We start from the raw sequence: 24,991 nt of genomic DNA on the forward strand, positions 1-24,991 counted from the left end.
ATCTAAACTCTTTACTAGGATTAACATTGTGGGCTGGCCATGAGGAGTTCGATGGCCTGGTTAACCTGAGGCACAAGGGTTCAAACAAGCTCGACTTTTCCAGAACCATCTAAACCCACCTATTTCCTTCCTGCCATTCCTTTCCTGTTACATGTAGCATATTTAGTGTAAATGCAGTGAGCAGTGAGATTGGTTCTGAACCCAAGGTGGTGTCTCTGTCTTGAGGTATGCTGCAGCATGGATATGTCCTGCATGGTGGCTACTTCAGGATCTCTACAGGATGCATCAGTGAATTACCACAGATTACTCCTTTAGTTTGGAAACAGAGCTCATATTCTCATTGCTTTTTGATTCTTATATATAAAACTGTGAATGATTTATACATTTTTCATACAATAAAAAGGTTTGTTTTCATAATATGAATGTGACTAGGTGTATTAGCACTCTTCAGAAACTGCAGAACATCCTGAATGATTCACTTCAGGAAGGCCAGATGAGAGGCTCTAACCCTGGCCTCCTAAGAGTCCAGTTCAATGACAGACATAAAAGATTTTGCACAGAAAATTTATTACCTCAGTTTATAATGTTTAAAAATTTAATATAACAAATGTTGTGACTTTAGACAGGGAATTTAGATTTGAAAAGAAATAAATATTTGCTCCTATTGTACATCATGGAAATGCAGATCCTTCAACTGGTGTCTCTGGACTGATGAGTGGTAGTGGGCTTATTGTTCTTTACTGAAATACATCCCACCACAAAACATTGCAGTGCCTTGCTTACCTGCTGCTTGCTGCCCTGCTTACACTGCTCTGTTCTCTTTATTTAAAGACACATTTCTTTCCTCTGAGGAAGTGACAGAAAATAAAATTGGTGACTCTAACTGGTACACTTTTCACCCTGATGTATCTTCCCTAGGACTTTCTCATTCTGCATTTGGTGGAATCCCTTTAGGAGGTGCAAAAATGATAGATGAATAGATAGATGAAATAAGTAGCTTCATCCCATGACTGCATGGAGGATAAGAGAGAGAGAAAAAGTCAGTGTGTTTGACAGTCTATTGTATGTTGAGCAGAGATTAGTAACAAGTATTACCTTTTTGATAAACCCAAGAAAATTCACAGAGTAGGCCTTCTGAGAAGATACTTTGGACATTCTGCAGTCCAGCCTTAAGTATATAGACAGCCAATCTCTAATCATTTAGTGCAGAAAGGCTTACTGAACCCTTACTATTTGTGCATCCATTTGTTCTTGTGATAATTTACTGGAGGTGTGAATAGTCATTGTGCCCAGAAGACCACATATCCTTGTCACGTTCATAGAAGGTAGTGAAGGACTCAATTAAAAGTAATGCAATGATAGTTAGTCAAGAGAAGTCTACATGTCATGAAGTTGCTTCCCTCTACCCTTATTTTACTAGGCTATAAATGCTATACCTGAAAGGTGACCATCAAAATACATTGAATATTTTCAGAGGTGGATAAAGCATTTAAAATAGGAAGTTAATTATCATGAAAGTATGCAAAGTCCAATAGCTTTTCTTTTCATGTATTCAAACCTTTAGAGGACAACTTACCTATTCGTCTTGTGTTATTTGCAGAGATTTCACCATATTTTATTTCCTTCAAAAGGAAATAAAAAGCTTCATCTATGAAAAATAGATACATAATTCAATAGATGATAGATATTTTTAATACTTGTAAGTTACAGCTGATTTTATTGATTCCAGTCTTAACCTCTGCCTTCTCTGGTACTTTGTCTCAAAAGTATAATTATGGTTTTTTTCTAGAAATCTTGCTCCAAAGTGATCTTTTTCCCACACTTAATTACATAAAAACCAATTCTGGATTTTAAGTTGCCCTTAAAGTCTATGCCAGGTATCTCTATAAACCCCACATATTATTCTGCAGAAAACTATGGTCCTAAAAGTACAACCTGCGATATTCTGACTTCATGTAAAGATCTGCTTGTATATGTCAATATTGGAAAATTGTAAATGTTTTGTAATAACAAATATTTGCTTCATTAGGAAGAAGAATCCAGATCTCTCTAGTGGAATGGCAAATTACTATTAATTCTCCTAATGATTCATAGTAGTTCCATGTAAAATAGAAAAATTTTTAAAATAAAAGTACATTCTGCACTTTTGCCTCTATAATACTTTCACATTAGCGGAAGTGCTAGTAATTTTACATTTATTTAATTGATGCAAATAAACTCACAGAATGAACAACAATCTGTGTGGTTGTTTTTTAATACAAGGGTATCTGTATGATAGAAAGAAACCATTTTCCTTTCCTTGAATGTAATATGATAGTTTTTGTGTTGCTCCAGATAGGTTTGATCTGTTATAAGTAAAGAAGTTGGAAAAAATAAAGAATGCTAAGGAAAAAAAGTCTATGCCAAGAAAGTTTGATTTTCTTCTGAAAAATAATGTGAACTAACAGCAGCTTATGTGGCAAGAGCAAGTACTTTTTGATGTGATATTAGTAGGTCAAAACATGGTCTTAGGCCTGTTCTATGAATGCTTTTTTGTTGTTGTTACACTCTCAACAGCCTCAGTCAATGTTTCAAGCTCTAAACAGCCACTACAGAAGTGTCCAGAAGCTTGATAGTTACTCCACTTCTGAACCCTTTATACTTTTTGGACAGAAACAAATATAACTACTCCCCCTATGATGCTTCGTTCCACTAAGGCCTTCAGATATGACCCCACTGTCATTTAAGATTAGCCTTGTGTACTTTCCTGTTCTGCCAAAATCATAATGTAGTTCATAACTGCCAAGGTCATCCACGCTGTTCTTTGGGAGATACCTTCTGGGAATCCACAAGCAGACTGCTGTGAGTCTGCTAGGTTTATCTCCAGTCATGGGTAGGAGGATCACAGAACGGTGTGGAAGATATAAAGAGGGAATTATAGAATTGTCAGCAGAGTACTTCTGGGCAAAGCCTACTTTTTTGGGCAAACAGCAAGCACTGAGGTATAAACTGAGGTATTAGCAGATTGAATTTTATATCCCATGACTTGGTACAGCTTTTGTGCTTACATGGAAAGGTTATCTAGAGTGTCTACTGTAAGTGTCCAGTTCTTTAGAGTAGTTTTAAAGTCAGTTATAAATCTATCCAAAATGGAGAAAAACACCCTGATTTGAACATCAGAAGATAGCACTTCTGTTTTCCTTCAACATGACCTGAGGGATTGTAGCAACTGTGTTGACCCTGTCCACTCAGGCAGAAGAGCCACAGGTCTGGTATGTGTATCATGACAATATCTCAGAAATTGCATCTTTGCCAAGACTTCCATGAATTCAATCTGTACCCTTTTGTTCTCTAATAGGCTATTTTCTAGGAAACTCTGTGAACACCAACATGTAGAAAGTTGTCAGACTGACCATCTGAATTCAAGGAAAACAGATGATGTTAGTTTCTCAAAGAGGTATTTCTCACTGCTTTCTCACTGTGCTTTTCCTCACTAGTTTCAGAGCTGCACTAGCTGTGCATAAAGCTTAAACATTCTGTGGTTACTGGAGGTTTGTCTGAAACACTAGGAGTGAGCCTAGAGAAAAATGCCACCTTGAATCATATTATGTGCTGCCATCCTACAGGTACAGCACATTCCAGTGTGACACAGAGCAGCTCAGCACAGTCTTGTACTAGCTAAATAAGGAAACAGAAATAACCTATAATTTCATAAAAATTGCCATTGGTGTGAAAGAAATTGCAGCAGGAAAAAAAGTTATTACTCTCCTCTTTTTCAAGAATTAAGGTCTTCCATTCTGTTTCTCTTTTAATCCTTTTATTTTAAGGGACACACCTCACCCAGTGACTTTTTTCCAGGACATGGTAGACTGGATCAGAGTAAACTGAATGCAGAAAGATTATCCTCTTATCTATCATGTCAAGAGTCCAGATATGAGTAAACCAGACGTCCTAATCTAGGGCAGTGTCCTTGGGTTGGCTGCTGATGCAAGAAATGAAATGGGACTCCTAAGTAATCCAAACACCGCTTCTTGAGGAGGGTTCCCCTGACCTTTCTACTACCCTACCAGGGATCTTCTTGCTTATATATAACACTGTTTTTGCAGTACCTGGTCACCTGCTCAGTTGTTACAGTCTTCTCTCTAGAGAAGATAGATGGTTTAATTCTTGAGAGGCGTGGTGTCTGGTGTCAGAATATTTTAGTGGAAACATAAAGAAAATGAAAATGTTTAGCAAAATGTCACAGAGTAATAGAATCATAAATAACAAGGGACAGAAGGTTCAGAGTTTACAATAGAAATGATGGAAAATCACTTCAGATCAGGAAAATGGAATAAAATTGGGTTTAAGACCTGAAATATTGGAAGGAAAGGCATAGTATCTGTTTGGGTGAGAAGTCTTTTCTATAAAAGAAACTTTTCACTTCTATAGGATCTCAGGGCTGTTTCTGACCTGCAGAGTACTCTTCTAGGCTCCTTCTTGTACCTGGGTGATTAATTTTCATGTTTCAGGAATCCATGCTTCAGCCAGCTGCATTCAGATATATTGTTCATCATGTCTTGGTCACCTGAGCAGAAAGATTCCTGTTGAAGCAGGATGTCTGCTGGAAATTAGATAAGAAGTCCAACTTTAGACATGGTCTTGAGGGAGGAAAATGAAAATTTTTGAGTGTCATGGGCTTCAACCATCTTTTTGTTGTTGTTGTTGTTTTGTTTGTTTGTTTGTTTTTGTGGGTTTTGTTGTTTGTTTTTTTAATTAAGAAATGGGAAAATACTCAAAGAAGACAGACTGGGATTTTTTGAACAGCTCATGATATAACTTGTGGGACTTTCCTCAAACAGAATTGCTTACCCAAAAAATACCCACATTTTGTTAATTTTAACTTCCAGTGCATTCATATGTGTCAGGTATAAAAAATATTTAAAGTACCTTGTGTGAAACGTCACTACACATGTGACATCTAAACTGTGGAAGAATGTCAGAAGCACCATTGAGACATTACCACTGTGAGGTGTTTATATTTCTATCTTTGCTGCTTGGGAGTCATCCTTAGGAGTTCACAGCACGCAGCAAAACCTTTCTTTACTGGCTATTTGTGAAAGGCAGGGAGTTTTGGCTATTTGTGAAAGGCAGGGAGTTTTTAGAAGCAATAACATAATGAGATACCTTTAGAAAATAAGACCTTTGAATCATTCCATCTGCCCACAAGATATAAGAATTCAAAAGCATTTCAGTAAAAACATAGAAAGTAATTTTAGTGCTCTTTTTAATTCCTTCTGCTATGCTGATTTACTTCTGTGAACAAAGAGACTGGAAAGCTTAATAAGTTTGGACTGTCAATAATCAGTTGCCATCAAAACCCAGATACTCATCAGTGGACTTTGCATAAGATGATAAAATCTATCATTTCCTTTAAATTCATTACAGTTTTGTTTATTGAGCAGAAATGTGTCACTTAGTTCTTCATTCTTTTGCTGAATCTAAGGAAGATCCTCTGCCCTGCTTTAAGAAGCAGACTCAGAGCTCGCTTGAAACGTCTCTTCATAGGCAATCCCCTCCAATGATTACCTAGAGGCAGAAGGAAAGACTCTTATGAAAACAAGTTGAGCTTTTTTTCTCTCCTTTTAAATAGGAATTCTTAATTCTAGTGTTTCTTACATGTGTTGGTTAGTGTCAATTAGCAGTTTCATAATAATGCATTATTACTAGGTCAGTGAGTTTTTTCTGCCAGTCTATACCTTGTTTTTACCACAAATACCCACAAACACACAGTCTGAAGCGACACTTCTAATCCCTGAAACAATGCAGGTGAACTTAATTACTCTATGTTTAATTGAGATTGAAAATGGAATAAAAATGCAATGGAAAATACTCTTTTCAGCTGACAACTTATTTAAACAAGCATAATTTTAGCTATCACACATAACTGATTTATTGTTGATGTCATAGGAAAACATTTATTTGTACTTTCCCACAGATATATGATGTGTGCATCATTCTGTTCCAGGATGTGAACTGATGCAGAAGTTTACTAAGATATGTGGAACTCATGTATAGGAAGGAAAGGAACTCATCAGAGCCTGCATGTGATTTGTTGCCATCAAGTAAATTTTATTTTAGCTGTATGCATACATTAGATGTTATCAAATGTACGCGTAAATATGCCCAACTTGAAAGCCTGGTATAATACAGAATGTAAAAACATAACACAGATTCAATTGCAGCATCCTATTTCTGGCAGTAGCAGCCCGATCCTAAAAAAAGCCTTAGGGCCTCAGTGTGGCAGAAGCTGATTTTATATTTTAAGCTTAGATCTAAAGTACTGTATACTTTTGCATTATGATAATTTACACTAGAAAGTGAGAGATGGAACCAGAGGATGTCTGTGTTAAAGGATTATTCAGATGGAAAGCATGGTCTCCTGAGGGCCTTAGCAAGGAGGACAGAGATTTTAAGTGGTCAAGGTGACTTAAGGTGGTAAGAATAGAACTGAACTAGAGCTGCAAAATTTGGATCTGGTCTTAGATTTCAAGCATCACTAGATTCTGAGTGAGTCTGTTCTGCACATCTATAGTGGCAGCAAAAGGAGACCCTGCTACCACCATGCAAATGGTACAGTGCAGGCGCCTGGACCATTCCAGGAGCTACAGAACACTCACATACTGGAGTTTATAAGTCCTCCCCACCATGTTTGGAGAACAGCATCCATAAGACGGTTAAAATGTCAGTACTTCCTCTATATGTGAACAAGTGTAGATTTAGTTAGATGGCTGGGGATGCACTCTGGTGACAGAGTTGTTCTAATTATGAGATCAGGGTGAGGACAAAAATCTGCTTAAGCTGTCTGTGAATAGATGTAGACATATATGTGAACACTGATATTTGTGAGGGCTCAACTTTTCCAGAGTCACAAGTATAATTTCATGGAAATTACATAGACTCTATTGCACACCTACTGACCGAACCTTATTTTATAAACCATCATGCTTACCTGTCTTTGCATAGAAGCCTGAAAATTATCCTGCTTTCTTGTTTCAAAACATAGGTCTTTTAAGTTATTTTCTTCAAAATATCACTACTCTGAGATCTTTGGAATACAAGTAATACAATCCTGCAAGACAGGTAATATAATCCCTAGGTTTAATGTGTGGAATTGGGCAGCTACGAAATAGAATCAATGGCACAGGACTATCAAACTATTGTTTTAAGAATCACAATGGGTACAAGCTATTTTGTGTACAATAAATACCTTGAATTTCCTCTGTCACATCTCAGCAGTTTATGTCCTTATTTGGAGACCTACAGTCAACTCAAGTGGTGTAATATATGCTCTGAGCACATTCTAATGTATTGTTGGGTCCTGATGGGAGCTACCTGAGAAACTTTATCTTGAGGCACTAACTATAATGGCTTGGCAGCTTATGCTTTGAAGATATCTATAGCTAATGCCATATCCAGCTGCTGTTTCTGTTCTTCCAAGACAAGCTTAATGAGTCCTATGTACAGTGTATGAGGTTCTTCTCCACCTTGGCACGAGTACCATCTGCTACAGCTGTACTCAGTTTATAAGCAGCTCTGTAGGTTGCTTAAATGGATTTTTATATACTCCAGTGTCACAATTTAAAGTTAAAACCTCTAGTTATTTAGCTATGAAAGTAATATTTCCAGGTTGGAAAATAGGGTTGAATGGGTTTATGCAGTAGAAAATCTATATACAAAGAACAGCATCTCCAATAAAGCACAGACATTACGGCAATCAACCCTGATTACATGCCTCCTCCACCATGGGATTTATGAGGATGTGAGAGCTGTCCTTCTCTTAGATTGTGTCTTCATGCTCATTTAAGCACAGCAGCTCACATTAACTGAAGAGGGTTTACATGAGCCATCTTTCTTTTGAAGGGCAATTTGCTCTCATAGGCTTCACGGTAACCTCCATACTGTGTTTTTCTCATCTGGGCCAGGCTCAGCCTGTAAAGCCTTTTGCCGTGCAAGCTGAGCAGTGCAGCTGCCCCTCTTAGCACATTCCTCTTGCTATCCACAGCCTGGGAGCTATCCTCAGCTTCACCCTGCCACAGGACAAGCTCCCTCCTAGGATTTCTGCCCCCCACCCTTGGGCCTCCTTGTGCCTTAACATTTTCTAAAACAATCCATTCCCCAGTGAGTCTTTCTAGATGTCATATCGGATCTTTATTTCCATTTATTCCCTGTGGTCTGTAATACAACACGAAGAGTAGAGTTGACCAACTGGGATTGAGAAATATTATTTGCAGTGTTGTTTTGGTCATAGATGTGTGCAATGATGATTTGTAGAAGAAGACCATGCTATGTCATCCTCTTAGGTCGATTTATGACTACCAATCATGTTTGGCATGTCCTTTGCTCAGGATTTGTAACAGATGCTTTAATGGTTTGTCAGAGACTAAACACCATGATCTCAATAATATTATTTTCTATAGTAATTGCATCTTATCAAAAGAAGAGTCTTTGAAGATTCCGTTTTTTAGCCTGCCATTTTCTTTCCTTGGTTATCGTTTTATCTACACTTGTTACTATGGATTTTTTTAGACTCATGTCAAAGATAGTCCCACACATTTCTTTGAGAAAACCTTTCAAAATGTTTCATTGCTGCATCTTTCATTCATTTCTAGCAGCTAAAGCTGGTGAAAAAAGGATACTGTAGAGAATGTTTATGTGGCATGCAGAATATTAAAGACTGACTTTTTAATACCAACTAATAGCAAACTAGCACTGAAAGACAACATCTGATGAACAGTATGGAGAAAGAAGAAAAATGCAAAAATTAGAAGCAAGAGACGAATATGGTGCTGTGTACAAACATATAAGAACTTAATTGTCATTTTACCTGAACAAATAATATGAAGCAAATAACATATTTAAATTTAACCCTTTCAATTTCATAATTTGGTTATAAGTTATTAAAAAACTTAATTCTTATATTTTCAACAAAATATCTTGGTGAATAATTCTAGACAATGCTTGCAAAGCACTGGAGCTAAACCTACCCATATTTTAAATGTCAGCCCTCTCTTGACTTCTGCCAGTGCAGGTATTTCATAGGTATCCTTTTATAAAGAGCTGAAAATAAAGGTTTGTTTGATTTCCATTTTGATTTCCTCTTTACTCCTCAAGTGGGAGTAGTACTTCTATCATGATGAACTGACTTAGCTCTAATGATTCCAGTTTTGAGTTTCAAAAACGTCCAGTTGTCCAAAATATAGCAATATGTATCTTACACTGGTGATCTACTTTGAACTCTAAAATGTAGCTCAGGTTGCCATGTAGGCACCTTGTAAGCTCAGTGGGCAGAGGTAAGCACCTAGCAAGGGCGATTCTAGTGATCCAGTGGAAAGTGGGATGAGCCCATGAGCTTGTCAGTTTTTGATGGAGGGAGGAGTAGACATCTATATTTTATGCAGTCCCGTTTAGATGGGAAGATTCTTAAATGCTGTATGTAATAAGTTGATTGTGTAGTTTCCACAACACAGAGAGTTTTGGTTGCAGATCTGTTAATGCAATGTGTCGTGGGAGCGCTGGGGTGTACCTATCACACCTACAGGAGGCAAGAGGGCACCTTGGTTTCTGGGCTGGAAAACTCTAAGCCCTGGTTTATGGAGATAGAGGGAAGCAGACACAAATACTGGGGCACTTTGTAGGCCACTCTGTGTTGCAGTGTATTTCAGTGCCATAGGTGTCCCATAATGTATCTCTGAACTTCTGGAGCCCATCGTTCTTGCTGAACAAGCTTATGAGAAGTCAGTAGAACATAAACAGAGAGTGTAAGGTCAAGCCAGTATTTGACTCACTTCTAAGTTTCTCCATAAATGCTGAGTACTTGTATGTTTAGACCTGAAAGCTGTTCAGCAGGACAGATACATAATGAGTTTATTCTTGGATTTTTGAAAGCCAAAGAAATTCTGAGGGAAAGGTAAAACTTCTTTTCTAACAGGAGCTCACAGATAGGACTTTGCTGTGATTTTCATGCAATGTTCTCAGTTTTCCAAACTGCCAAGGAGGCTTTCTCAGTTTGAACCTATCTGATCATGCTGGTCATATCTCTGTCCACTATGAATTTCTAAAGCAAATTTTCTGAAAAATTTTTAGGAAAAAATGAAGTTCCATGTTAACCCATGTATTCTAACCTAAAGGTCACAAAGCTTTTCAAATGTATTGCCTATAATGTGAATGATGGGGCTAAATCTCTCCGAGGTACTTTGAAAATAGATCCTTAGCAAAAGTCTAACTCTTTCTCTGCTTCCAGCTGCAGAGGAGTGACCTTTGAAAAAAAGGATCAGAACAGTTTAAATCAAGTGTCTACTGCATTGACAACAGGGTAAAATATTATGTGGTTCTTAGTGTTCATTTAACAAGATTTGCCATCATCATGATGGTCCAGTCATAAAAGAGAAAGGATTTGTTTTGCATGGGCAAAAGGAATTTTACAGCATGATTAAAGCATTTCTGTAATTTACAGTTCTATAAGGATTTCTGGGTTAGCATTAATGTATATTTTTGGTATCAAGGCATACTAGGAATTTTTAGTTTATTTTTTATTAAGGAGACACTTCAAATTTTATAACTTGGTTTGGATTTTTTTCCTCCCTAAATGTTTATTCTGTTTCTGAGTCAGGAGAAGCCTATAGTGCTTTGAAATGTCATACTACTAGGCATATCTGTGTGCCTACAGATTTCAGTAGTAGTCTTCCAGTAATTATATGGAAAAAATACCTAGTCTTGTAACTGGGAGATTGCTTACTAATGCTCTGCAGTGTATTCTCTATACCTCTATATCATCTTCTATGAACAACTAGTTTACCAGAGTAGAGAAACTGCTGCTTGTCTTGTGAAACTGCTGCCTCAGCTACCCCAAATTTTCTTCTACGGAAAATTTCGCAATTAATTTGTCACAACTATACTCATTGTTAGTGCTCCAGAAAAGACATCCTTCTGCCTCAGGTTAGCTTTAATAGGAAGAACCAGGTAAATGTCCCTTTTGAAAGACACCACAATTTCTTGGATTATTGATGTATCACACAAATTATTGAACATAACAAACACCACTTTCCTAAATTATTATTTGCATTTCTTTTGTTCCCTGGCTATTTGCTAGAAAATTATTTTCCTATTAACTGTCTACAAAAAATGTTAATGTTAAATGTTAACGTTTTTCCAATTTAACAAATTTTTAATTAATCATTTAGATTACAATTCACCAAGCATACAACTTCCCTGAGATTCAAATGGTGCTGTAACTCATTTCCCCTGTTTGTAAAACCAGATGAATTGACTTCACCAGGCTGAAGTGTTTCATGCTGTGAATGCTTATACTTGCTCAAAACTATCCCATAACCTGATGCTTTGAACGTAAGAATGAACAGATATCATCAAGTAAACTGAGAACTAAACACACATTTATTTGGTAGCTAAACACATCTTTGTATACACTATGAAACACTTGTGTTGGATTCCAGAATATGATATCTGCAGAGAGGGATTTGAGTGGACTTTGCAGAAAGCTGTGGGCTATGAGAGTTGGGGAAAAAAACTTGGTTTAAGAAACAAACTAGATATCATCAGTGTTGGTTTCTCTGCCCCAGCCCAGAGAGTCCACACCTTGATTTCATCAAACGTGTGCAGAATACTATTGTACCTTATCTCTCCCTTTGTGTTCTCTGAATCCTTGCATCCTGTAGAACCTAATACCTGTCCCCACCCCCTGCAAAATCCCCTAAAATAAAGGGGGTTTTCCCCATGAGGCAACTGCTAAGACCTCCAAATTTGTTAATCTGCATTTTCCCCTTACATCATCCCCTGAAACCCTCTGTAATAAATTCTAATAGTTACAACCCCCTGTTGAATATGTAGACCCCTTTAAGTATGAACTTGTAAGTCCAATACGGCATTCCAGTTTCTTGTTTTCACTGGGATCACTTAGTTTTTGACTCGCTACACACTTGAAGTTATTCATCAATTTTCATCATTATCTGACCCTCTTTGTCCTAGGACTTGATTCAGAGCAGATATGGGGAAAATTTTTTTTTCAAAAGTTACAGCCTACCATGAGTAAAAAATCCCATCAGAAATTTTTGTCTTAATTTTATTGACTTCAATAATTACAGCTGCTAATCTGAGGTCTTATTTGAGCTTGCAAACCTCTTTAGCTTTATCCATTGTGAGTCTAACCTTTCCTTAATGTTCTCTGCACCCTCTGGAATTAACATACCCTTTTCCCCAAGTGTCAGCAATTCTCACACTCCTCTTCAGACTTTGCACATGATTTTTTAACCTTTATTATTTACAGGCAAATCTTGTGCTAATTTCTTTCCTTCTGCTGTCCCATTTTGGCATTCTCACTGGCCTTCAGCCTCTGAGGATTGTGAACAGCAAGTGGGGTCTGAAAACACTGAGGCAAAGTTATTTTGAACTCATGTGCCCTGATCATAATCCACAATAAGATTTATTATTAAATGTGACCCTGAACCATGAAATTTCAAAAAAACCCATAAGACAAGAACTGCTGATCTAACACATAATTTAAGAAAAATAAAATCAGAGGAGAGCTAAGAGAGGGGGACTTGTGATGAGAAAGTTCATTTTGAAGGATTAAACTTATGTCAGCATTAGATACCAGTACTGTAGTAACAAAAGCATTAAGTACTTTAAGTCTCAGAGACCTTTCAAGAAATTACTAGAAAACTAAAAAATAGACCAAGGATCATCGCATATAATGGTCAGTTGGTTTCTTAAAAACCAGTGTCTTAAGTGTCTCATGGAGAGAGAGAAACATAGTCTCCTATGCACTTCAGGTATTGTTTGTGTGCTAAGCATAAGACAGAAAGAATCCAATCCTATGAGAGATGGAAACTTGTCCCATTTGAAAACTAGCAACTTAACAGGCAGTGATAACTTGGTTGTCTATCCTTGGATCAAATTTGGCTATCTATCTCTGGATGTGGATGTCTTTATTTGGAAGTTAAATTAACAGGATCAATATTTAAGCAGAAGAGACTAGTTGCACCTCCACCTTCAAAACCATAGGTACTCCACTCTTACGGAGAAAGTAACTACACTTGAAAACAGTGCATTCTCAAGAATACTCAAATCCTGTCAGAGAAATCCTGGTATAAGCAAGAAGCAAACATTTCTAGTGTTTTCACTTTCTTTGATGAGGATAGGATTTCCCATTCATAACAATGTGGACAGCTGACAGATAAGCATTTACTCAGCAAATTTACACTCTCTAAGCATGAGGCACAGGAGAAAAAACTCTCCTCTTTCAGGAGCTCTGCAATATTTCACTTTTGAAAATATGCAGCAATTAACAGTATTTCCTGCTTGTATCTCTTTGATTTACATGCAGAATTCGCCTGTGTTCATAGGAGATGTGTTCCAGCCCTGTGATCAATTTAGTGTCTTTCCTCTGAATGTGCTCACACAGGTCCATGTTCTTCTACTGAGGACCCCAGAGATCAATGCGGTACTTTAGGTGGGGTCTCAGAAAACAAGAGTACAGGGACAGAATCACCTCCCTTGACTTGCTGGCCACACTGCTTTTGATGCAGCACAGGTTAGCCTTCTGGGATGCCAGCACACATTGCTGGGTCATGTCCAGCCTCTCATCCACCAACACCCCAAGTCCTTCTGCCCTCAATCCATTCTCTACTCAGCCTGTACTTGTGCTTGGGATTGCCTCAGCCCAGCTGCAGGGCCTTGCACTTGGCCCTGTTGAACTTCCCAAGTTTCTCACGGGTCCACTCTCAGCTATGAGGTGTATAAGTTTCTACCAGATGCAATTGTACATCCTTAAGATGACACACCCCACCTAATCAACACACACGTAACTATTTCTATTAAATTTTGTAAGATTTCCTACTGGGACTGGAAGAAAACAGCCCATAAAACTTGCAAAAAAAGATGAAAGAAAATTATAATTCAACCATTACTGTATAGAACGTATTGCTTTACATAAAAATAGGTGGCTTGTGGCTGTCTGAGACTAATTGGCTCATTCCATTTGCCATGACTTATTTATTAATATTGCTGATTTGCATAGTTTGGACTACACAAAACAGTTTTATATGAAAAATTGCACTTATAACGTAATTTATAAAAAATTTATAGAATTGTATTTATATGTATACAAATTTAATGTATTGATTTTCAAATGAGAAATTTATTTGGTCTAAATAGTTTATTGGTTCATAAGAATGAAATATTGACTTTTGTATATAATATGAGTTTAAGATAGGCTCTTAAGTAGAGGAAGCAGAACTGTTTATACTGCTTGGTGGAAGCCTATCAAGCTTTTCAACCTAATATTTATTTTTAGGGTTATATAGCTAAGTCATAAAAACTGAGTTTGGGTTGAATCTTCTTTTAAGACAGTCATGTATCTACTACTTGACATCTCAGCCAAGAGCACTTTTAAGCACCCTGACAAAACAGATTGGTCACTGTTAAGCAGTAGATGTTTAAAATAAACACTCATTACTGCAACTGTAGATTTATTTCTGTTTATAATTTCTGCAATTGGCTGTTTGGCTTCTTCTGTCTTTTCTGTTAGAGAAAATTATGTGTTCATTGAAGAATAATAGAAAATATTTTGAAATTGCTACATGCTTTATAGACAAGTAATATGTTGACTTAAGGCTCGTCCTCATGGTCCTGAAGAGGCTGAGAGTATTTTCATGACGTGAAATGTAAATGAGCAAATTCCCCTCAGCCCTGGAGCAGAGAAATGTTCAAGCACATCACCACAATAAGGCAACAAGGCAGCAGTGCAGTTTACTGACTTGCAGATTCCTGTTATTCCCACATACATTGTTATTATTGTGCCTAGTGTCTACACAGAGAAAGGTAATGAGCTGCATTCCCAGAGATTCTTTATATCTCTGTATAAAATATATATTAAGATGCTTACTTCACATAATTAGGTTATGCACTTGCTTTCTACCAAATTGCAGGAAAGGTTTTGCTGGCGTTGTAGCTAGCTTTACCAGGAATAGGAAGGTGGGGACAACTTCATCTGTTCACATATTGCATCCTGGTCAAAAGAAGATTTTTATTTTGGTTTTGGTTTTTTGTGGTTTTGGTTTGTGGTGTTTTGTTTTGTTTTGTTTTGTTTTGTTTTGTTTTCCTAGCATGTATCAAGGTTTGTTCAGCAACAAAGAGGTGACATCTGATCTCAACTGGAAGCTTACTATAATTGACAGGTAGTGGCATAGATATTGATTTACAGGGGATTTCCTTCAGACACATACACTTTCTATGTAAGTTTTTCTAATTCTGAATTTTGTTTTTATCATGAAACAACTGGATGAAGAAATTCAATTGAATGGAATTAGATACACTGTGTCAATTATGTCTCTGTTGATTTGCTGTGATTTCAAGATTTTATAGGATGCCTGAGTCACTGCATGGTCGATTAATTTGGTCCCAGAGATTGGCCATGGTATTTCCAGCTATGCAGACATATCTAACAGAATATAACCTCTGTTACATCACACCTCAAAAACACAGTTTTATCTGTTACATGTACCCATGCAGACACTTGTTTTCACCTTACTTCAGTTGTTGTGTTACCTGGAGGCATGACACTTATGAAACTATTTACTGGCAGCTATTACTGACCTTACAAATAGTACAGCAGCAGTTCCTCAGACCCCTGAAGCTGAGTACCCACATGACCAAAGCCAAAGCCTTATGTCTGAAAGCTTACAATATAAATGAAAGACAGATGGAAAAGGATGAAATAAACAAACTGGAAAAATACAACATAAAAGAGAAAACATGGGATAAAGTGATACTTATCACAAGTACGAGAAGTTTTAAAGTATGGTTGAAGCCTGAATAAATGATAAATTTGTTGATCCTACTGTTAGCTTCTTTACCCAAGGTCCTGCTATACAAGCATTAAGAATCATAGCTCAGATTTGCCAACCTGAGGAGTTATAGGTGAAATTCTAAATCAGTTTATCAGTGCATAAAAATATCCAGGAGGATGTTTATTCATTAAAAGTACATGGAAAAACCACATAGATAGAGTAATTTTTTTAAAGGAATGTTTATTTTCAGTTCCATTTAAACAACCCACTTTTTTAACACATACTAAAATCTTTAGGAAACATTCTAAGAAATTTCAGGATTATAGCCACAGGAATGAATTAAATGTATTTCAGTTCTGCAGATTAAAATACAGAATATGTTTGCATCATTCTGCATTTTATTATGTTGCTGCCTTTTGGTATGCTTTACATTAAAAATACATGACTGACACTCTTTATACCAGTAAGCCTTTTTATTGAAAAAAAATATTATTGCATTAAACTACATTCCCAGGGATTCCTTGAATAAGCTAAAAAAAAAGTCGCGTTGCATGTACAATAGTGCAATTCACTTAGCTACTGTATAATATAAAACACTTTATACAGAGAATACAAAACAAAATTACTAGTTTATACTAGCCAGAGTATTATCCAGTTTTAAATATAAACTTGACACTTTTAAAATCAATCTGATCAAATGGCATTTTTATGCAAATCTGCACAACAAATATACATCTTGAATGTATTCCAGAAATACCTCAGTTACAAATAAAACCCCCAAACAGTAACAACAAAAAAATTTATCATGGTGTAACTGAGGAAATGTTTCTTATAGGAATTTTAGTGTGTGGGTGACCTGTTTCCTTGGATTATGTATCAAGAACATACAATCAAGCAAAAATAGATTATTAACTTGGTGTGTCTTTATCACTGCCATGAGGTTACTCTAACTCTTTTAAAAATCTACTTGAATAAAATCAAAATTGTAGCATGGCTCCATACATTGGGCTCAACAGTGCTTTTAATAATTATAATGATACATATTTAAAGTACATTACTGATGAAAAACAAATATGGCAGCAATTAGAGAGAAAATATAATTTCAGCTGTGCTGATAGCTTTATTACATTTCTCCAAGAAAATCTCTTCTTTGTATTAAGAATGATATTGGACATTCCCTTTGTTCAGTAGTCAATGATTACTGTTTTCCTACTGTGCTATTTCTGTTCTTAATCTCTCCTTTTGCTCTCATCAAACCTCTCAAAATCCTAATTCTCATTGTTCCAAGAATTAAATTTAATCTTCATTGTTAATTTATTTGTCTTACCGTGTTGGTGTATACAATGATGCATTGACATCCTATGATTTTGTTTCTTCTAGAATCCCATTGTATTGTGCATATATTATGGGAAAGATATGTATCTATTTTCCATAAATTATCTATGTAGTAGGGTATGGTTAAGTTTCAATTGGTCAGGTTTCCTGCCACAGAAATTTCTACAACATTACCATTACCTGTAAGAAGCAGGGATACAAAATGTGTGCACTCACATTAAAGATGAGATTAGCCCATCATTCCTTAGTTCCATATTTCTCCTTTTTTGTTATCTGCTTAGGATATGAATGAACTCTTATATACATGAGAACAGCTGGGTTTGCTTCAATAGAAATGAAATTGGGCCTATAAATTTAAAAGTTTGTAGGGATGGAAATGCATCTTTTAGGCTGGTATTAGCCCTGAACTGGTGGTCATGGCTACGCATCTTAGTCAGCCTCTTCTAGGGCACAGATTGACCTGCTACTTTAGATGTCCAATTCAGAATATTTTTACAGAGTTATGACTAATGTTTCCAAGTGGTCCACTGGGCGAGTGATCTCCATCCAAGCAAGTAATAATTTTCGGAGGTGTTTAATCACAGTCAGTGAAATATGCTTTATTCTCAGAAAATAAAATTTCAGAAGCATAGAAATTGTATGCAAATTCAGGTCTTAATTCAGGAAGATCTTCAGCCAAAATTAAAAGGAAAAATTTTTAAACTATTGAAATATTTAATTTTACATGTTTTGCAAGAAAAATTTTGACCTCCTTAATTCTGAAGCAATAATTTCGATTAAAGAAGTTCTCTGCAAATTAAAAAGAGAAAATTAAACATAATTTAAATGTTACTTACATACAGATAAGTAACTCCAAAATGGCATGAATCCATTCAGTTAACAAGACTAATAAATAAGATGGGAATCAAATCAAAATATATTTGACAGTGCTGGCTTCACCAACCTTTCTCAACACAAAAATGTTTTGCTTCTGCTCAGTCTCCATTTTTTTTTCTGATAGTTTTTTTCAATGTCTAAAACATTAAGCATTCATAGCTACTTTAAAAATACAAACTTTGAAAATACAAAAAAAAGAGTCACAACTTGTAAAGCAATTTGAAAACTTTAGAATAATACCAGTTTATGATGAAGCAGTTGCTTTTAGAAATTAAAACAATTCAATTTTACTGCAATGGATCAATCTAGTTTGATTAAGACTAAGAAAATTGGTCCTGTTTTATTTTAAATACACAACTTAATTGCAATTAGATTTCTCAGTTGATTCAGATAGCTGAATATAATGGAATAAAATTCCTCCAAAACTTTTAAAATGTGTTTTATATTGATTCTGAAAGACATATTATTAATTGTGCACTACCTTATTGCAAATGAATTGAAATTATTTCAAATGTTTTTAATACAAACAAACAGGTGCTGTCTGTTGGATGCTTCATGGTCCAATTATATTGGGAAACATTCTTGCAGTCTAATGACAATTATGAATTTAATTTCATGCTACAAATCTTGTGTTGAATTAGAAGCATTATAAAATAGCCAAACTATGCCATTCAAAGGGATGCTGAAGTCCTCACCTATTTCCTGATACACAGTTATTATGAACAATTTCAACCACACATTACTCTGAAGGTTGGATACATGCATTCAAACATTGTGGATTCAGAATTTCAATTTGCTTGTTGAGAGTTTGGGAAGCCATGCGAGAATCTTGACATATTTGTTTAGATTCAATATAACTTTAAATGCTGAGTACTATGACATGGTTTTCTTTGAGACAACCTGGACAACCAGTTTTTGAAGAACTGCTCAGAATTTTACTTCTGCATTTTTATGAATATCAGCATGAATTTATAGGACTAACCAATTGTTTCTGTTGTTTGTGAAAGGGATGAAAGATATTTACAAATTCTTTGGGAAAAACGCTTCCACAAAGCAGAGCTCCATTTGATAGGAAAGTTTTGGACAAGAACCTCTGAGGTTCAAAGCCAGCCCTGGTTGTTGGCAATTCTGGGCTACTGCAGCTCACTCCTGATGTACCCTATGATACATACACAGGCAATGCCAAAGAACTTGGCTTCATTGCCTTCTGGGATGCTTGGTTCAGGGAGAAAAGCAGCAGCCTGCTTGTGCCAGCATAGAGCTCCCTGTGCTAAGGGAATTTTTTGTTGTATACCTGTGGCCTCACTGAAATCTCTTTACACTGTTCAAGCAACATATGCCAGGGACTAAATCACTAAAGTATTATCAAGATGCTGTTGCAATCCCTCCTCTTCCAGTGTTAACTCATCATCCCTCTCTCAGAGCCTCCCGAGTTTATTTCAACCAGGAGACAGCCCCAGGGGCTAGTGGTCCCAGATACCTTATTTTTTGTTCAGAAACACCTTAACCACACCAAGAACTGGGCTCTTTCATATATACACTCACAAAAATCAAATCTTTGAGGTGTTTCAAGAGTGCTCTACATTAAATTGCCCTACTTTAAATCCTTCATCCTTGTTGATATACTCAATCCCATTGTGTCTGGGTGCTGTGGTCCCATTCCTACTGAGAGTCATAGACTTCACTTCAAGCTATTCTTTTCAAACATTCAGTAGAATGACACTAGCCACCTCATCCTTCTTGTGCTAGTATCACAAAGAAGCTTTTAAGCAGCTTTTCCTCAGAGATACAAGAATAAAATCAACATTCATATACTGTCAGACAGATTGCAGACTTTAAAATCTCTGTCATTGTGGTCTCAGCAAAACAATAGATTTCCCCTCAGACATGTGATTGAACACTGAATGCTTTATTTTATTAAATTTGGTTTTGGAGCCATTGTGAAATCATTTGGGTTAGTTTAAGTAGCTGGAAACGCTGAAAACTTCTTTAGTTGTAGGTAACTGTTGGGTCTGGCTAGAGCAAGAATAGTGATGAGGCTCTTGCCCTTGGAATACCGGATGAACTAAGTGATTTGGATGTATAGCAGAAGGTGTGGCTGTGTTCAGGTGTGGTGTAAATAAGGCCGGGATGTATGCAGTGTGTGGCAGTGCAGGGAAGGTCACTGGGGAAGGGTGGAGGGGTGTGGTGGAAACCAAGTGTAATGGGTGTCCTGTCAGCAAAGCAGGGTGGGTGGGAATGAAGGCTGGAGCTAATGGGGAAAGTGATATGGGGGCAAAATGTGCCTGAGAGAGTGGGTGGAGGGGTGCCAGGGAGAGATGACTGCCGTGGGGATGCAGAGATGCTGAAACAGCAAAGCGTTGCAGCAGTGTGTGGTGGATGGTAGTGACAGTAGCATGCTGCTGAACAGGGAAGGCAGGAACTGCTGGTGTTGCAGAGAAGGCAGTCGGTCCTGGGGCAGGCAAAACTTTCAGATGTTTTGCCAGAAGTTGTTTCTGCATATGCTGCTGGGCTTGCAGCTGCAGCAACCTGTATTTGTCTACTTCTTCTGGTGAAAATGTGATAGGCTGCTGTGTTAAAGGAGGGGAGGTGGATTTACTGTACACTTCTAGGTCATCTACTGTGTCATCATACTTCTGCATAGCATTGTCACAAAAAGAGTCTGAACAGCCTTCTGCCCCACTGGAGTCCATGTTTACATCGTGTAGTTCTTCTTTGGTCTCTGTTGAATTAGCAACAACAGAATATCTATTAGAGGGAAAAGCACCAGGGAAATAATTTGGTACTGGGTCACAGCTTTGTATAAAGGGTTGCACTTCACTAATGAAGAGATTGGGTTGTTCCTTTATTGCTGTGTTCCTTTTAATGCTTGGGCTCTGATAGCCTGTTTCTATTTGAATTATGTCTTTAAAAACACAATGATCATAATCAGTGCCAGGTGAAAGAGTAACATTAGTTATCTCTGATGCTTCCAAGTTGTTTTTCTTCACACTGTTTTCCATCGAACTGATTTCATTATGCCCCATGTCATTTTTACCCGTGTTTAGTGCTTTCTCTGGCAAAGGTAACATTGCAATGTCATCTACTGATGATAACTGCAGAGCAAAGTGACTTTTCGATCGATCCTTTAGTTCTTCCCCACTACTGTTTGAAAATCTCTCTGAATTGTGCATTTGCTCCTGGGCTTTCTTAGACTGCACTCTTTCTAAAAGTAACTTGGCTGTCAGTGATTTCCTTTTTCCACATATGTCTTTTGCCAGGTTTTCAAAAGAACAGGTGGCAAAGTTTTTTGACTGACTATTCACATTCAGAGATTTGCAATGTGCAGTTTCAGCTTTTCCTGGTTCAGCATTAGAACCTCTTTTGGCATCCTCTTTTGTTTTGTTGTCACAGTTGTCAGTCTCTTTTGAGAAGGATCCTGAACTGCTGCCTCTTGATATTCTGCTACTAGATGATCTTTCACTGCTTCTTGAATCACTGGTGGAACAACTTTTGGATCTGTGGTAGCTTCTACTCCTACTATGAGTTTTGCCAAAATGTCGATGTCTACATCTGCTGTGTTTAGATCTGTCTCTGTGTTGTAAAACTTTGTGTCTTGAACATTTTCGATATTTAATTTTGCCCCTCCGAGTACAGTTTCTAGTTCTGTGACTTCTACTATGACACAGATAATCCTCATCTGTGTCATCTGAAGTGAAAATACACTTGTGCTTTCTGTGTTTACATTTGTGCCTTTCATCTGTCTTGCTTTTTCTTTTACAACAACAGAGCAAATGATTTCTGCTGTGATTGTTTGATGTGGGACTCATGTAACTCATGCAGGTACTTGTACTGCTAACTGAAGTGTCAGAATAGCTGGAATGTCTGCCAGAGGAGGACTTCTGAGAAGATGGGAATCTCCAACATCTTGTGTAACTTCCACATCCTTCATTCTCTGAATTCCTGCTGTTTGAACTAGATTTACAACTAAGGAAACTTCCACTAGAGTCTTTTCCACTGTCACTTATATCACTGCTGCAGCTGGCCACACCTTGAACGGATCTGAAGTCATCTTGGTTTTCACATTTTTCTTCAGAATAAATTAAATGACATTTAGCAGCTTTAGACTTTTTAATCCTAGGCATAAAAGTAGAAATGCTTTCATTTCTAATGTTCAGGTTTTTTCTTTCACAGCTATGAAAATGATGCTTTAAAGGTCTTCTCAGTCTTGTTGTATGAAGACTTTTTTCTATCAAATAATCCTTTTGTGACACATCAAGGTAAGCAGGCACTTTGGGCATATTTTCATTCAAATAATCTGCAATGCATTTTTGACCATTTTCGTTCACTTCTTTCACTATGTTTGACTCAGCTTTTTGCTTGGCCTTTCTTGGATTTAGGGAACCTTTCATCTTCTTTGGTTTCAACAACTGATTATCTTGTTCATTTGACATTTGTTTGTGTTTTATTAAACCTGAGGGTTCATTTTCATCTGCAGTCTTATTTTTAGAGTGCTCTTTACAGCTTGCTTTGTTTGTTTCATGCTGTTTACCATTTCTGTGATTTAAAGAGAGTCTGAAGTCAAAATACAATGGATTACAGCCATATGAAATACAGGGCTCAGTTTTTGTAAACAAAAGTAATTCTGTGGGCCACTGCAGAGCAGTGGTGCCATCTTTGCTCACTACATGGAGGAAAGGCAACGTCTGGGGCTTAAATTCTTTAATCACGGCCTCCTTTTGACATGTTTCCATATTTCCATTTTTGATTTCTGAAATCTCCAAAGATCTCTCTCTTTTTACCAGTCCAGGACTGTTATTAATGTTGCTTGAACGTGCCAACTCAGGCACTGGCTGGGGTGGGAGTTCGGATAACTGGTCAGGCAGGTGGGCATTGCTGTGCTTGTAGGTATTCAGCTGTGTACAAAAATTGCTAGCCTGGCATGAAGGTGAAATGAGAGTTTCTAAGAATTGCTCAGGTTCATTCAGTTTGCTCTCTTGCTCTGTTTCTCTCAGTGAACCAGAAAAATCCAAATTTGAAAGCTGTATTTTCACTTTAGAAAATGAAGCATGAGCACTGACTTTTTCTTCCAATTCCCTGTCACTACTTTTATCATTTTCCTTTACTATTTTAGGTTTTGGAGCTGCATGACTTGATGCACTGTTATCCAAATCTATTTGGTCTTGTGTAATAAGTGACCCTTTATCCAAGCTTGCTTTTATGTGTTCCTCCAAAAGTGTGCCAGAATGGCAGGCCTCAACAACTTGCTTTTTCTTATGGTTGGGGGACTCACTACAATCATTTCCTTCTTCAGAGTTCTCACTGAAGACTGATGCCGAGGACTCAAGCTTTAAAGGGACCTTTTTAGAGAATGAGAAAGACACTCCTGCCCTTTGAGAGGTATTGGTGCTATCTGGGAACACTTGTGAGACTTGATTTCCAAGTGCGTGGTGTCTTTCAGCAGAGGGATGATGCCTACTTATAATAAGCTGCTGTTTCTCTAGTATGGCTCTGGAGAAACCTTGTCCTTCACTCATCATTGTTCTTTGAGAACTGGCTGTGAACTTGCCACCTTTGTAGAGGAAAATGCCATGAGGTGCCTGCTGTTTTTCCATGACCAGTCGGGGGGCTTTAAGCAATGGTCCACTCCCAGTGATGCTATAAGGTAAAAAATAAAGAAAAAAGAAAGCTTTAAGCATTAATAAAGTAATAAAAGTATTAAGTAACCAAGCTATGACAGACCTTGCATTTGACAATGTCTGTACGGTGAAGGAGGGTGTCATGCTGCTACAAGGGAAAGCTAAGTTTCTACAGGATAAATGCTCAAACTAGTTATCGAATCATAGAACCATAGAACAAGCTGACTTGGAAGGGACCCACAAGGATCATAGAGTCCAACTCCTGGCCCTGCACAGGACACCCCAACAATCCCACCATGTGCCTGGGAGTGTTGTCCAAATCTCCTTGACATCTGTCAGTTCAGAGCAGAATGTGATGTCAGCAAAGGAAAATAAATTCACTTCGTAGTTGGTGAGTTTTTGATAAAACTTGAAGTATTATGACCTCAGTCCTTCAGTGTTTTACCTTTCATGGTGCAGATTTCCCCAAATCATTCAAAGGTTGACAGTACTCAATTTAACTTAAATCTTGAACTCTTCTGGGACTTGAGATACAGATGAAAAAAAACCACTCCCCATGGCTCACCCTGAATGGGCAAGTCTGAAGAACACTCTCAACATCCTTAAGATAACTGGGAGAAATTCAACCCTCTAAAGTCAAGAGGCCTCATTTACCATATCAGACTCATATCAGCTGCAAATTAAAGACTGGCTGCCGTGTGGGGTATCTTAGGCTTCTATATGCGCATCTTGAGCTGTATTAAAAAGCCAATCCATAGGTTAGGGCCAGGTCCACCAGACAGATCCATGGTGACTGGAGAGGGCTGAGGTTGAGCCAGGAAGCCAGTCCAAGGGCTGAGGTCCAGAGTAAGGGGCACTGGGGACAGACAGTAGCACGGATATGGCCAAGGAGACCAACTCTCCTCCAACCCAGCCCAGGAAGACTAAGGGGGACCAAGGCTCAGCTTTCTGAGCCCCCAGGTATGCGTGGGGCCCAGGTGAGGCTGGTTAGGGTCATTAAAGCTCATTAGCACCCTCAGGACCCTCACAGGCTTTTGAACAGGTATATCTATTCTGGTGTGATTTTGAGCAGCTGTATAATTTTCAGAGCCTAAACCAGGGCAGATGTTTTTATACCTCCTGCCCCATTAATCCTACCTAACTGTCCCAGTGGCCCCTAATACTCAAAAAACAAACCTGACCTCTCTCATGGTAATGTGCAAATAAGGGAATGTATTTTAACCTCAGTAAAGTCAGACAGAAAGCAGTGCTCTTTGTTTTGCCACATGCGTGTTGAGCTAAATGCAGAATCCAGAACAGAGTTCTGCTTAGTAAACATTCCAGGTAACTTCCAGTTTG

General features: G+C 37.5%; 1 protein-coding gene across 2 annotated transcripts in view; it reads right to left on the minus strand.

Annotated features, from left to right (window-relative positions):
* Positions 1–16,282: 16,282 nt before the first annotated feature.
* ZNF804B (zinc finger protein 804B) overlaps positions 16,283–24,991 on the minus strand; it is a 231,767-nt gene continuing 223,058 nt past the window's right edge. For both annotated transcript variants that reach the window (XM_050324106.1, XM_050324097.1), the window contains exon 4: positions 16,283–23,672. In XM_050324106.1, the coding sequence (XP_050180063.1) occupies positions 19,991–23,672 (3,682 nt within the window). In that variant the 3' untranslated portion in view covers positions 16,283–19,990. The remainder of the gene's footprint in view (positions 23,673–24,991) is intronic.

This window comes from Myiozetetes cayanensis, unplaced genomic scaffold, assembly GCF_022539395.1.
Source record: "Myiozetetes cayanensis isolate MyiCay16 unplaced genomic scaffold, myiCay2020 scf1, whole genome shotgun sequence".
Taxonomy (NCBI): domain Eukaryota; kingdom Metazoa; phylum Chordata; class Aves; order Passeriformes; family Tyrannidae; genus Myiozetetes; species Myiozetetes cayanensis.